Here is a 13,360-nt window from a genome sequence, read left to right on the forward strand (position 1 = left end):
GGCTCCTGTAGGGGCCTTGGGCCCTGCCAACATCCAGGACATGGAGCTGAGGGAGGAGTGGCAGGACGACGGCTTCCCGCGGTCAGACTCTATTTGTTCTACTTATCTCAGTTTCACTCTCAAGTTTCTGCTCTGATTATATAAATGATAAATCGTTATCAATAATCTGCTATATAAAACAAACCTGCTGAATATGACTCTTGTGTGTTTGCTGTGGGGAGTTCAGTCCTCTCCCAGAGGATTGTGGGAGTCCAGAGGAGGCGGAGAGCCCGTCAGGTGGTGAGCAGCAACCAGGTGACACATTTTCCCCCCAATTAATTTACTTTATAAAGAAAACAATGAAGAAAATAAGAAAGAGGTTCATAAATATTGAACCATATATAAAAATAAGTGTCAGTGGTCGTCTCAGAATCTGAACTTTAATAAATCCTGAAAATGTAACTTTAAACGAATAACAGCTAATAAAACAGTGTCCAACTTTTATTCATAGGATATAAAGAAAGCATGTGTGTACTGACACTAATGATATCTGTTTATTTTTATTGCTCATTCTCATCAATCAACCAATCAATTATCATACTAATTATAGTCTTTGGGCACAAATCTGTTTTCAAGATGTCATAGATTTGATTGGTTTCTTTAACTGGAATTTCTTTAAATATGAAGTTTTGAAAAGATCTTCTGTAAATAAGTCTTCGTTCCACATTTCTAACATAAGTTTCACATCACATAAATATATTAGAATAATCATAAAATTCACAGGAGACATAAACGTTATTTCTGTATTTTCTTTTAGTAACTGGGAGGCAGCCGTCATGCGTACACAAACACGTAGTTAAAACAAGTACAGACCGGTAACCCGAACCCTGCAACAGTTACGTCACTGCAGTTTCACACTGTGGAGGCAGAAAAACATCGTAAACAAGTAAATTAGAGAAACTGGGAGATCTGGAATAAAATAAAAACTGTCTTTTAGCTGGATAACATTAGCTTGCTTTCTAACATTGAAAATTGCTAGCTAGCTAATGTAGCAAAATTGTTGGTATACACCTTAGCTTTGTACCATTACGTAATTTATTGTTGACCAAAATCAGTATCATGGATCATGTTAGCTGGGGAAGCTAACATTAGCTAACTAACATATCCACTCCATAATGTTAGTGCACAGTCAAGCTAAGGTTAGCCAACCAGCTGTAAAACAGCTGCTAACATTATCCAGCGGGGCACCCGTTGCCGCTGTCTGGCTAACCTTTGCTTGACCGCACTCTGACATTAGTGTATGCAATTAGCTTAGCACTGCTGGCTACTGTAGAACACCAGTTAGGCTCTGCCCACAAAATCAGTGTCCAATAACCACAGCCTCAGAGGATGCAGGGTTGTGGAAGTCTCTCTATGACATTTGACCTTACTTCACCACTCTGTCCTCTGCTCATCAGCCCCACCCACCAGCCTCGCTCTGTCAGGAACAGTTGGGGGCGGGACTAAGAAGCGCCTGACGGCCCCGACTCTCAGTCTCACTCTGGGACACAGAGACTCTCGTGACCCGAGCTGTGACGGCCTCTCTGCCGCTGCACTGTCGGCTACGCCAGATGAAACGCCGTCACTCGACATCAACCTGGAGGCGCTGGAGACGCCATCAGGCAGTGAGACAGGAACACTGCCAGACAGCGTGCACGAGCTGGAGTGGGAGGGTGAGACTTCTTCAGTAAAACAACTTGACTTTGTTCGTCTGTAAATACTTGCTGTTACTAGGGTGATCACAAGTGTTTATTCAGGTTTAGAGCTGCATGTCGTCTGCGTAGAATCGGACTCAGATGTGTTAATAGAAACTTAAACCTCTGACTTTTAACTTCTGTCTGACAGATGACCTCCCCCGGATGGCGAGGGGCGGGGCCGGGGCTATGGCCAGGAGCCCAGTGGAGCATTCGGAGGGTCTGATGGAGCTGGACCAGGTGGACAGCAGGGGGCGCCGCTGGAGGAAGTTCTGCATCTCCGGGCATGAATATCACGTCAACATGAGCGTACTGGAGCCGTACCTGCAGGTCCTGTCACACGGAGGTCAGAGGTCGCTGAGAAAGTCACATGGTTCAGTCCGCTCAACACTGTAAAAAACAAAACAAGTTAAAAAATGGTAATATTCCAGCAGCTGGAGCGCCAAAAAAATAACAACCAGTAAAAACACAGAAAATAACTGACTCGTAAAAATACAGTAATTTTTAGAAATTGTCTTTTTAATGTTTAATTAAATACATTTACAGAAGAGTGCTGTTATTTGATTTTTCTTATTTTAATCAGAATTTTAAAAGTTGTAGAACTGTATTAAAGGTAATTATATGTAAAATTAATTACAGTAATTATTTGTTTTCACTGATAAAAACTATGAAAAAATATGTGAGAAACCAGATTGTTTTTTACAGTGCAGTATATAAATAACGTAATAATAATGACATCATAATACTGTCACATCAATACATAATAATGTAATGGTCGCATATCAATGTACAGATTGAAGTATTGTGTGTACTGAGTACCAGAATATTTACTGCAATTACTGCACTACATGTGGGAGGATGAGTAAATAATAATGTCTATGATGATGATGTTATATAAGAGAAAAAAGAACACACTGAGGCTACAAAATAATGTGCATTGCCATCAGTGTTTCCCCTAGGGGTACTTTAGAGTACTGCAGGGGTTTAAAAAATATCAGTCATGCATAATTCCTAAAAACTAAATTAAATTCAGTTAAAAACTGTAAGTTTGATGAACCACATTTTAATTTCAATGCCGTAAAACGTCACAGAAGAAGAATGATGATGTATCATATTGTATAATATTGTAATTTAGATAATTGATTAATTTCATCGGGCTTGATTGATAGATATAACTGTGTATCATCTGCATAGCAATGAAAGTTAATGGAGTGATTCCTAATAATGTTGCCTAAAGGAAGCATATATAAAGTAAATAGTATTGGTCCAAGTACAGAACCTTGTGGAACTCCATGATTAACTGTAGTATTTATTGAAGATTCATCGTTATACTTATGTACAAACTGAGAAGCGATTGATAAATATGACCTAAACAGCTTAGTGCGGTCCTTTAATGCCAATTCGATTGCTCAAGTCTCTGTAAAAGAATATTATGGTCAATGGTTTCAAATGCAGCACTAAGACTAATAATCACTGTCTACAGATATAGATACTCAGACGGCATTAACCAGCTTCAGTTGTGGTTCTGGAAGCAGACACCCTCTCCAACATTTAAGGAGTAGGCTTAAGTACTTTCCTTGAATAAAGGCTTATAGATTAGGGGCTTGGATCAGGTGAACTCTGACCATCTCTTATTTATTGCTGCGTATAGGCCTAGATATCGGGGGAATCTCCCGATGGGTCACTGAGCTCTATCTTCCTCTCTCGTCTTTTCTGCACTTATATCATGCTCTCATCTAATTGCATCGTTACTAACTTTCACTTATTCCCTGGCAGTTTATTGTGCTTTCTCTCGTCTCGCAGGTTCTCATGATCTGGTGGAGCCTCTGCCATGGGTCTGCTTTGATACCGTTGCTGAATATCAAAATGAATATTATTGTCGTTTATTATTATTGAGGTTTATTATTAGTATTATCATTGGCTACAGTTTATTGTTTGTTACTGTTGTCGGCTGCGCGCTGTCTCCCATCGTTGGCTGCTTCGTCGTCGTCCATCATCTTCTTCATGTTCATATAGTGTATTGGTGGTAGTTGTTGGTCTGTCGTCCTATCTGTCTCCCCTTTTCTCTCTCTTCTCTCGATCCTTCTCTCTCTCTGCCTAGGTTCTTCTTCCCCTGTCTCCAGGTCTTGCTCATGGTGGTACTGTTTGGGTCTCTGTAAATGTTAGTTAAGGAGTTCGGATCTAGACTGGAAAAGTGTCCCTGAGATAACTTCTGTTATGAATTGGTGCTATACAAATAAAATTTAACTGAATTGAATTGAATTAATTAATCATAGATAATTCATTATTAAGATATTGTTTTTGTTAATTCATCATTATATGATGTATTCGCTGTGTTTCTTCTGTCCTGTTCTTTACAGTGAAATGCTTATACTTTTTGCATTCTAGCCTTCATTTCCTGTGTTTACCTGTCCAGGTGTGGTCTCTAGGCTGGCTGCTCCGCCCCCCTTAGTGTCACTCCCCCCTCTGCCCCCCCGGCCCCCCCTTATGGAGAGGATGAGGAAGATCAAACGGCAGCTGTCACTCACTCTGGGGAGGGGAGGGGCCGGGGGAGGGGACAGGACGCTGAGTGACACAATCAATCAGGAAGTGACATCACACAGTGACTCAGGTGACTCACACACACACACACACTCAATCAACAGGTAGATCTGACTGATCACAGACAGCGACGCTGGTAGCAGTCAACAACAAACGTACACTAAAATTCCTTAAATATTACTGAATTATTACAGTAATATTCCCTCATTATAACTGAATTATTACAGTAATGTTCCTTAATTATTACAATAATAATTCAGTAACATTCCTTAATTATTACAGTAATATTACCCTATTTTCACTGAATTATTAATGAATCATACAGTAATATTCCTTAATTATGACAGTAATATTCCTTAATTATTACTGTATTATTACTGAATTGTCACTGTATTATTAATAAATTATGACAGTAATATTCCTTAATTACTCTCCATCTCTCCTTCATCTCTCCTTCACACTTCCTCCTCCTCTCCTTCATCTCTCCTTCACACTTTCATCTATCCTTCTTCTCTCCTTCATCTCTCCTTTACACTTCCTCCTCCTCTCCTTCATCTGTCCTTCACACCTCCTTCATCTATCCTTCTTCTCTCCTTCATCTCTCCTTTACACTTCCTTCTCCTCTTCTTCCTCTCTCCTTCACACCTCCTTCATCTATCCTTCTCTCCCTTATCTCTTCTTCGTCTATCATTCATTTCTACTTACCACCTCCTTCATCTATCCTTCATCTCTCCTTCACACCTCTTCCTCCTTTCCTTCATCTCTTTCATCTCTCCTCCTCTCCTTCATCTGTCCTTCACACCTCCTCCTCCCCTCCTTCATCTCTCCTTCGCACCTCATTCACACCTCCTCCTCCTCTCCTTCATCTCTCCTTCACACCATCTCCTCCTGTCCTTCATCTCTCCTTCACACCATCTCCTCCTGTCCTTCATCTCTCCTTCTCTCCATCTCTCCTTCACACCTCCTTCATCTATCCTTCTTCTCTCCTTCATCTCTACTTCATCTATCCTTCTTCTCTCCTTCACACCTCCTTCATCTCTCCTTCAAACCTCCTCCTCTCCTTCATCTCTCCTTCACACCTCCTTCATCTCTTCTTCATCTCTAATTCATCCTTTTCATCTCTCCTCTACACCTCCTTCATCTCTCCTTCATCCCTCCTTCATCTCTCCTTCATCTCTCCTTCATCCCTCCTTCTCTCCTTCATCCCTCCTGCACACCTCCTCCTCCTCTCATTTATCTCTCCTTTACCCCCCATCAGAGGTGGTGTCTCTTCGTGGTTCTTCTGGAGGTTTGAAGGTTCGAGGTTCCTCCTCTTCAGTTCAGTCTCTCCTTCAGTCGTACAGCAGCTCACTGAGGAAACCTCGAGGCCTCGGACGCAGCCTAAGCTCCTACCTGAACCACACCGCAAGACTGGGTACTAATACTTCAAATACATGTACAGATACTGCACAACTGGGTACTAATACTGCAGATACATGTACAAATACTGCACAACTGGGTACTAATACTGCAAATACATGTACAAATACCGCACGACTGCGTACCTATACTGCAAATACATGTACAAATACTGCACGACTGGGTACCTATACTGCAAATACATGTACAAATACTGCACGACTGGGTACTAATACTGCAAATACATGTACAAATATCGCACTACCCAGTCCCTCTAGAATTTCACAGGCTGTTTTGGTGATTTCATGACGATGCATGCTGCAATGTTTTATGCATTTTTTTGCAATGAAATTTCAGGCGAAAGTGAAAATTAGAAAAAATATTTTTGTAAATTGTACAAATACAATAAACAACTATCTATCTATCCGCTATTGCTGTGAGATAAGGCGATCTTTAATATGATCACTACAATCTGATCGTTAATCTTATCCTTACAATACTCTACCCACGGCTTCCATAGTTCTAAAATATATTTGGGAGAACTCTGGTTTTATGTTATTTTAATTGTCTTTAGCCTGATTCGTAATTTTAGCTGCTAACTAGCTAGCATTAGCTTTTACCAGTCAGAGTACAAGAATATGCTAGTAACGCTACATAAACAGGGACTTTATTTGTCTGTGACAGCAAACACAACACACAGTAACTATAATAATAATAATAATAATAATAATAATAATAATAATAATGTGTGTGACTGTGGGTATTACTATGTATTAGTGTGTATGTTACTATGTGTGTATATGGTTGTGTATTTTCAGAGATAGTCCACGAGGATGTGAAGATGAGTTCAGATGGTGAAAGCGATCCGGCTTCTTCTTCAGACGGTGTTCAGAGTCCAGTTAGAGTCAGACTAAGAAACAAGAAGATCTCTACGGAGGTACACAGTCACTCACACACACACACACATACCTTCAACCTTCCCAACAATGCCGGCATGCTTGAGTTGAGCCAAGCTTCACCTTCCAACACCAACCTTTTTCCTGGGATTCAGAAACAGTCCCCTCAAGCCTCACCTCAGTACACTTAAGTTCTTCCATGAGTCGTGAGAGAGGCACTTGCACGACTCCTTTATTATACAGGAAGATGACGACAAGTCTCAGCCAGGAACTGACCATTGTCTACACTGATGAGGACTTCACATTCAGTCAGTGAGGGAGCATTCTGAACTGTAGACTCCAGAGTTTGAGGTTTCCTCGAAGCAAGTTTCTGTTGATGGTCTCAAGTAGGAATGCACCTGAATTTGGGTATGTGCTGATATAGACTGCTGATCCAATTCCAGTGTTAAATTAATCTGTATGCTGTATGCCTATGGAGTCACTGTGCTAGTCCTCGCCATGTCCACGTCAGACTATCTGAACTCTATCTGATACAAACTGACCTTTTTACCAAAGAATGCTTACCCTAATATTCAGGCCTCTTTTAATGTGCTTTTAATCTTGAAATCTGTTAAGCTGATTTGTGAGCAGTCCTTTTCTTCTTGGACGGTGTCCATAGACGTTGACTTCATGCAATATCCTTGACACTGTCTGAGCAGCCAGTGGAAGTTCAACAGGAAAAACTAGTGCCAAGTCAGAACTACTTCCCTTTTGTCTTTCTGTGTTTTTCAGTGCAAGGTTGCATATATAACAAATTATGTGTGTGGTCATTCTTGGAGGACGACTACTGTCACTGTTCATTTTAGTTTCATTAAGGTAAGGTGTATAGCACCAATGTAGAAATTATTGAAGTTAATTGATGAAGATCAATAGCAGAAAAACTAAATATCTAAGTATATATCTGATTTTACAACCCCAATTCCAATGAAGTTGGGACGTTGTGTAAAGCGTAAATAAAAACAGAATACAATGATTTGCAAATCCTTTTCAACCTATATTCAATTGAATACACTACAAAACAAGATATTTAATGTTCAAACTGATTTTTGGGTTGGTGCAGAGCCTGGCATGCTTATGATGATGCCAAAATGAGCACCATTGTGTTGACTTTCGGGGGTAAGAAGTTTCCTTGAGGGGAGAATTGCAAATGTTCCTAGCGGCCTGTTTTCTCCCCCTAAAAGCTTTTGAGATGTTTGCCGCATACATTCAAATGGCCACAACTTCGTTCAAGATGTTATCAGAATTTTCCATGTGCTTTACGACATCATTGTAAGCTTAGAACTACACTTTCTGTAAACTAATCAGACTTGTTGCGTGGCGTTCTCGGTGGCTGGTCACATATGGCTTTCGCTTTGCATGGTAGTTTTAACTTTGCATTTGTTTTTCTGACAGATGTTTTCTGAAGTGTTCCTTGGAGGCCCAGTGTTGGTAATATGCTTTAACACATGACATATATATATACAAGCCATCTGAGCAAGGGTCACAGACATTCATGTTGGTTTTCGCCTTGCCGCTTACGCTGTAGGGGAAGATTTTCTCCATATTTCTCTGAATCTTTTTTGCATGATATTATGGACTGCTAGATTATGAAATCCCTAAGATTCCTGCAATTGTACATTTAGAAACATAGAGACGCTTTATTTGCTCCACGCAGTTGTTAACAACAGTGGGTGAACCTATGCCCTCCATTGCTTGTGAATGGGACTTGGGGCCTTTCCGGGGGATGCTCCTTTTATACCCCAAATCATGACACTACCTGTTTCCAATTAACCTTTCACCTGTGGAAATGCCTTCCGAAACAGGTGTTTTTTAAGCATTCCTCAACCTCTTCCCAGCTTTTTGTTGCCCTGTCCAGCTGTTTTGGAAATGTTTGCAGGCATCAAACAAAATGGGTAAATATTTGGGCAAAAAAACAACCAAAGTTTATCCAAGTTTGAAACATTAATTATCTTGTCTTTGTTAGGTGTATTCAATTAATATCAACGGGTTAAAAAGGATTAGCAAAATCGATTGTTATTCTGTTTTGTATTTACATTTTACCACACACGCTTCCACTTCATTTCGGGGCCAATAGGGTTGTTACATTAGTTTGCAACGTTCCTGAACATTAGGAGAGGACAATAATACCTGTGTGTTGGCATTTGTTTTTTAATCCCCCCTCTATATTAACAATACCAATAAGAATGTTCTCATTAATTGTCATTATGTGAAAGTGCTCAATAGTGCGTTGGTCTCTTCCCTGGCACAGTGTGTGGGATTATGTATAAACCTGTTCTTTATATTTCTTTTTTGCTGTTTGTTAATAGGGTCTCCTTTTATTACAGGGCGTATATCTATTCTTCCAAATTTAGCAATTTCTAATAATATTTTATGAACTCTGGCTATTCCTTCAGATTTTTTACACGCTTTTTGCTTTTGATTGGCCAGTTGAGGTTGTACCCAGGTGCTAGTCTCTATGTTTTAATATTTTCCTCTTTATAGGGAGCCGATAGAGTCCTAATGTTGTTCGTAGTGAGCCTGCAGGTACTATTAACAAGATTATCAATTTTGGTAGGGAACTAAAGTCTATTATCAGACTCTGTTATATTCAGACATGGCCATGAATGTAATACATTGATGAATTAAACATTGATGGAATCTCCTCAAATTTAGCTACAGCACTGTCAGATAGGCATCTGCTGTAGGAAGTTTTGCCTAATGGCTTATAATCTAATAATATGAATTCAAAATTACATTTATATAGGGCTTTATCTTAGATACTCTGATAGGTTACCAGATAGAAGAGAGATAGGTTTAGAAGACATCTAACAAACAATCATCTAACCTGTTTGTTTTTAATTTTACATCACATACACTGCACTTCAACTTAAAAATAATAGTTATTTTAAGATTATGCAGTTTTCTAATCTTTAGTAATTAGGTGTGTACTCAGTTGTGTTATATACTGTAAGTAGATAACCGCTGCACAATGACAATGAAAAACATTCCACTCAACATTTGGAATATTTATTTGCTGAAACGGTGAAACGACTCATTGAGCTGCTGACATGGAGGGTGTATATGTGGTATTATTTTGAATTCTTAATCTCTCCAGCTGTCTTTGTTATCTCTGGAGTTTAATTCTTTTGCTTTTCAAAGATCTGTGTAGGTCCTCAGGGATTTGTGTTCTTTCTTGTTCCTTTGGAGACTGAGGGTTTCTTCCCTCAAAGTAGAAAGATGTGCCTGTAATATGGTGATTCCTCCATGTTGGATTTACTCCACTGTTTCTTCAATTGTTGGCTCTCTCTGATGAGGAACTCTATCTCTGTTTGCCTCCTTGATTTAGACTGCACCTGACTTCCCCCATTTGTTGAGTCATCTTCTCCATTGTGCCCTTTAGACTTGGACAACGAATCTTGAATCTTGACCTTGATCTTATAGAAATTAATTTAATAGCTTGAAATTAAACGCTGTTACTGTCCAGAATGAAGTCAAATACTTTCAGATTAAAGCTGTTAACATGTTTCCTGTCTGTCTCTCTCTGTTGTGTTTCAGGACATTAACAAACGTCTCTCCTTACCAGCCGACATTCGTCTTCCAGATGGTTACCTGGAAAAGTTTAATCTTATTGGTCCAGCTTTGTTTGAGCAGCCAATCAGCAGACGGCTGCGCAGAGTTTCTCTGGTATGTCTTATTGGTTCTAGTCAACCTGTTTCTATTGTGTTCTATAATGTAGGGTTAGGGTTAGCTTCATATTCGTGTTGTATTATTAACCATCTTCATTAACTATGTCTGTCTATCTGCAGTCAGAGATTGGTTTTGGGAAACTGGAGACATACGTGAAACTGGACAAACTAGGGGAGGTGAGGACATACCTGATATCCGTTTTATACAGAAACTGCTGGTCCCTCTGTGTTGGAATTGGAACTCCTCAGTTAAACCTCTGATGGATTGTATAATACCTACAGTCAATGCAGCTGATTAGCTGATCTGTAGCGTGACCTCTCCAAAGGATACAAGCAGAGAAAACATTTTCAGTGGCTGCCAGTGAACATGCAAGGACAGAGCAAGGTTCTGTTCCAGTACACTCTGTGGTGTATAAAACATACCTCATGAGGTTTCCTGTTGCTGAATTTCTTTTGTTGTGTTCCTCCACAAGGGATTCTTTGGAATACACATGGTCAATGACAAATTTATTGTCTCTTTCAGACATCTAGTAGAACGGCTGATGTTTTACTCTATTGGTTCTGAGCATTTGCAACTCTCAACAGACATAAGAAAGAAGGGAGATTGTTATCTTCTTCCATCATAATTTACACAACTGAATAAATGACCCACCTGATGATAGAGAGGCATGTTGTTTCCTTCTCACATGTACATTCATTAGTGCAAACCATTTTTGCAGTGCATAGAGAAATTGTCTCATGTGGTTTCTGTTATCTGATCAGCTCTCCAGATTGGCCTTTATAGAGACCACCGATCAAACTATTTAGAATGAATATTAGCCAATAACAATCAATGGCTGATCAGTTGGAACACCTTTACTGTCGTTCACCTGTCTCCCTCTCTACCTGTCTGTCTGTAGGGGACCTATGCTACAGTGTATAAAGGTCACAGTAAACTGACCGACAACCTTGTGGCTCTGAAAGAAATTCGACTGGAGCATGAAGAAGGAGCTCCGTGTACTGCTATCAGAGAAGGTACCACAATACTAATACTGTACTACAGTAGTATTACCACAATACTGATGCTGTACTACAGTAGTATTACCACAATACTCATATTCTAAAATAGCACTGCTCTTAAGTTTGTGCTGAATAGGCTGCTAGTATCATTACAGACAGTGTAAAACACAGCTGAGTCAGTTTACTCAAACTGAACATGTAAGACAGACATAGTACTACAGTATCAGTAGCATCATGTATATGTATATTAATGTGTGTTTTCTACTACAGTGTCTCTCTTGAAGGATCTGAAACACGCCAACATTGTCACACTTCATGACATCATCCACACACAGAAATCCCTCACACTGGTGTTTGAGTATCTGGTGAGATACACACACACACAAACACACACACACACATATTCTATAATGTGGTGTTTTGATCATTTAATTATGTTTTTGTGTTTCAGGACAAAGATCTGAAACAGTATCTGGACGACTGTGGAAACATCATCCATGTTCACAATGTCAAAGTGAGGAAAGTTTTAATGTATCTGTTACTGTCACCTGCTGCTAAAAAAAGAAAAAGAGATCAAAGAGTCATAAAAAAAAGACATTTACCCTGCCTGAGTCAGATTGCAGGTGGCTCTGCCTGCAAGATGACTGGGGGAAAGAAAACCCTCTATATTACCTTATTTGAAAGTGTTTTCATTAATTTTATTTTAATTGGACTCCAAACAGATGCTCTAAACTGCATTTATTCTTGATTCTTTACTTTTATCTGAATCTGTGAGATGAAAGAACCGCACCGTACCTGTGATACTGTGCCTTCAATTTCACATTTTTAACCTGTTTGTTCAGTTTTTCCAGTGACTGTACAGGTTTTTTTCTCCTCAGCTCTTTCTTTTCCAGTTGCTGCGAGGTCTTTCATACTGTCATAGGAGGAAAGTTCTCCACCGAGACCTGAAACCCCAAAACCTGCTGATCAATGAGCGAGGGGAGCTCAAACTGGCAGACTTTGGTGGGTTTCATGCTGGTTTTAACATGCACATGCATAGAGTGAATGATGGTCTTTACCACAAACTGTATAAAGCAACTGACAGTTAAACCGTACAGTAAAATGTACTGAAAACTTTTTGATAAACTACTACCAAAGATTTAAACTTAAAGAAGATGAGAGAGATACAAATGTATTACTTAAACATAAATCAACTCAAATAACATACATGAGAAATATACTGAAATGATGAGGTGTGTTAGTCAGTAGTATCAGTGTGTCAGTAGGTGCATGAGTGGATAAGTGATGGGTGAGGGTGTTGTAAGGTGCAAAATCAAACTAATAACCAGGCAGAAGCCAACCAAACAGAAACATGGTTCCGGAGAAATGAAGAGACAGTGAAGACCTCTGACACTAGTCATCAGACCTCTTGACACCAGTCCCCAGACTTCTGCAACTCGTCCACAGACCTCTGCAAGTAGAGGTGGAATGAAGACCCCACTGAAGTCAAGACAGCAGAGTCGCTGCACATCTTCTACTATTGGCTCAAAAACATTGGCACATCACACGCACAACATACAAAAAAAACAATGTGCTGCAGTTCATGCTTTTAGCGGTTTGTTTAAGACTAGACCAGCTTTCTACTTTTTTTCCCCATAGAGGACTGATTGTTGCTGTTGAAAGGGTTAGGGTACCAAATGAATGTAATGTAAGCTAATCATATTACTCTGGTGTTGTGTGTTTCAGGTTTGGCTCGAGCAAAGTCAATTCCGACAAAGACGTACTCTAACGAGGTGGTGACACTGTGGTACCGACCACCGGACATCCTGCTGGGCAGCACTGACTACTCCACTCACATTGACATGTGGTCAGTACTGAAATAGTACTCCAGTATACTGTAGTAGTATTCTAGTATACTGTAGTATTATTCTAGTGTACTGTAGTATGATTCTAGTGTACTGTATTACTGCTCCCATTGTCAAGTCCTCCTCTTGTTCAACTTCCAAAGGACACAAGGACAACTCAAATTTCCGACTTAATCACTTTTATTTTTCTTTGGCTTTGTCAGTTGATTGGTCTGTTCCCTAACCCTAACCCTAGGTTGTAAACCTTTAAAGACAGAGAACAAAAG

General features: G+C 39.7%; 2 protein-coding genes across 2 annotated transcripts in view; both read left to right on the plus strand.

Annotated features, from left to right (window-relative positions):
* Nucleotides 1-2,108, plus strand: LOC118324153 (bcl-2/adenovirus E1B 19 kDa-interacting protein 2-like protein; the record flags this gene model as incomplete). Its single annotated transcript, XM_035656308.1, is given in 4 exon segments — nt 1-81; nt 227-294; nt 1,437-1,691; nt 1,864-2,108. Coding segments are annotated over 4 exon segments (649 nt in total), but the record flags the coding sequence as incomplete, so codon positions are not given.
* Nucleotides 2,109-4,143: 2,035 nt separating this feature from the next.
* Nucleotides 4,144-13,360, plus strand: part of cdk16 (cyclin-dependent kinase 16) — a gene marked incomplete at its 3' end in the record, with an annotated part of 12,844 nt that continues 3,627 nt past the window's right edge. Inside the window, exons 1-10 of the mRNA XM_035656568.1 lie at nt 4,144-4,323; nt 5,512-5,667; nt 6,470-6,588; nt 10,121-10,249; nt 10,372-10,428; nt 11,151-11,265; nt 11,521-11,615; nt 11,702-11,764; nt 12,129-12,252; nt 12,976-13,096. Of these exons, the coding sequence (XP_035512461.1) occupies nt 4,200-4,323; nt 5,512-5,667; nt 6,470-6,588; nt 10,121-10,249; nt 10,372-10,428; nt 11,151-11,265; nt 11,521-11,615; nt 11,702-11,764; nt 12,129-12,252; nt 12,976-13,096 (1,103 nt within the window). The remainder of the gene's footprint in view (nt 4,324-5,511; nt 5,668-6,469; nt 6,589-10,120; nt 10,250-10,371; nt 10,429-11,150; nt 11,266-11,520; nt 11,616-11,701; nt 11,765-12,128; nt 12,253-12,975; nt 13,097-13,360) is intronic.

The sequence above is a fragment of the Morone saxatilis genome, unplaced genomic scaffold (genome assembly GCF_004916995.1).
Source record: "Morone saxatilis isolate NCDOM2014 unplaced genomic scaffold, NCSU_SB_2.0 Contig15, whole genome shotgun sequence".
Lineage (NCBI taxonomy): Eukaryota > Metazoa > Chordata > Actinopteri > Moronidae > Morone > Morone saxatilis.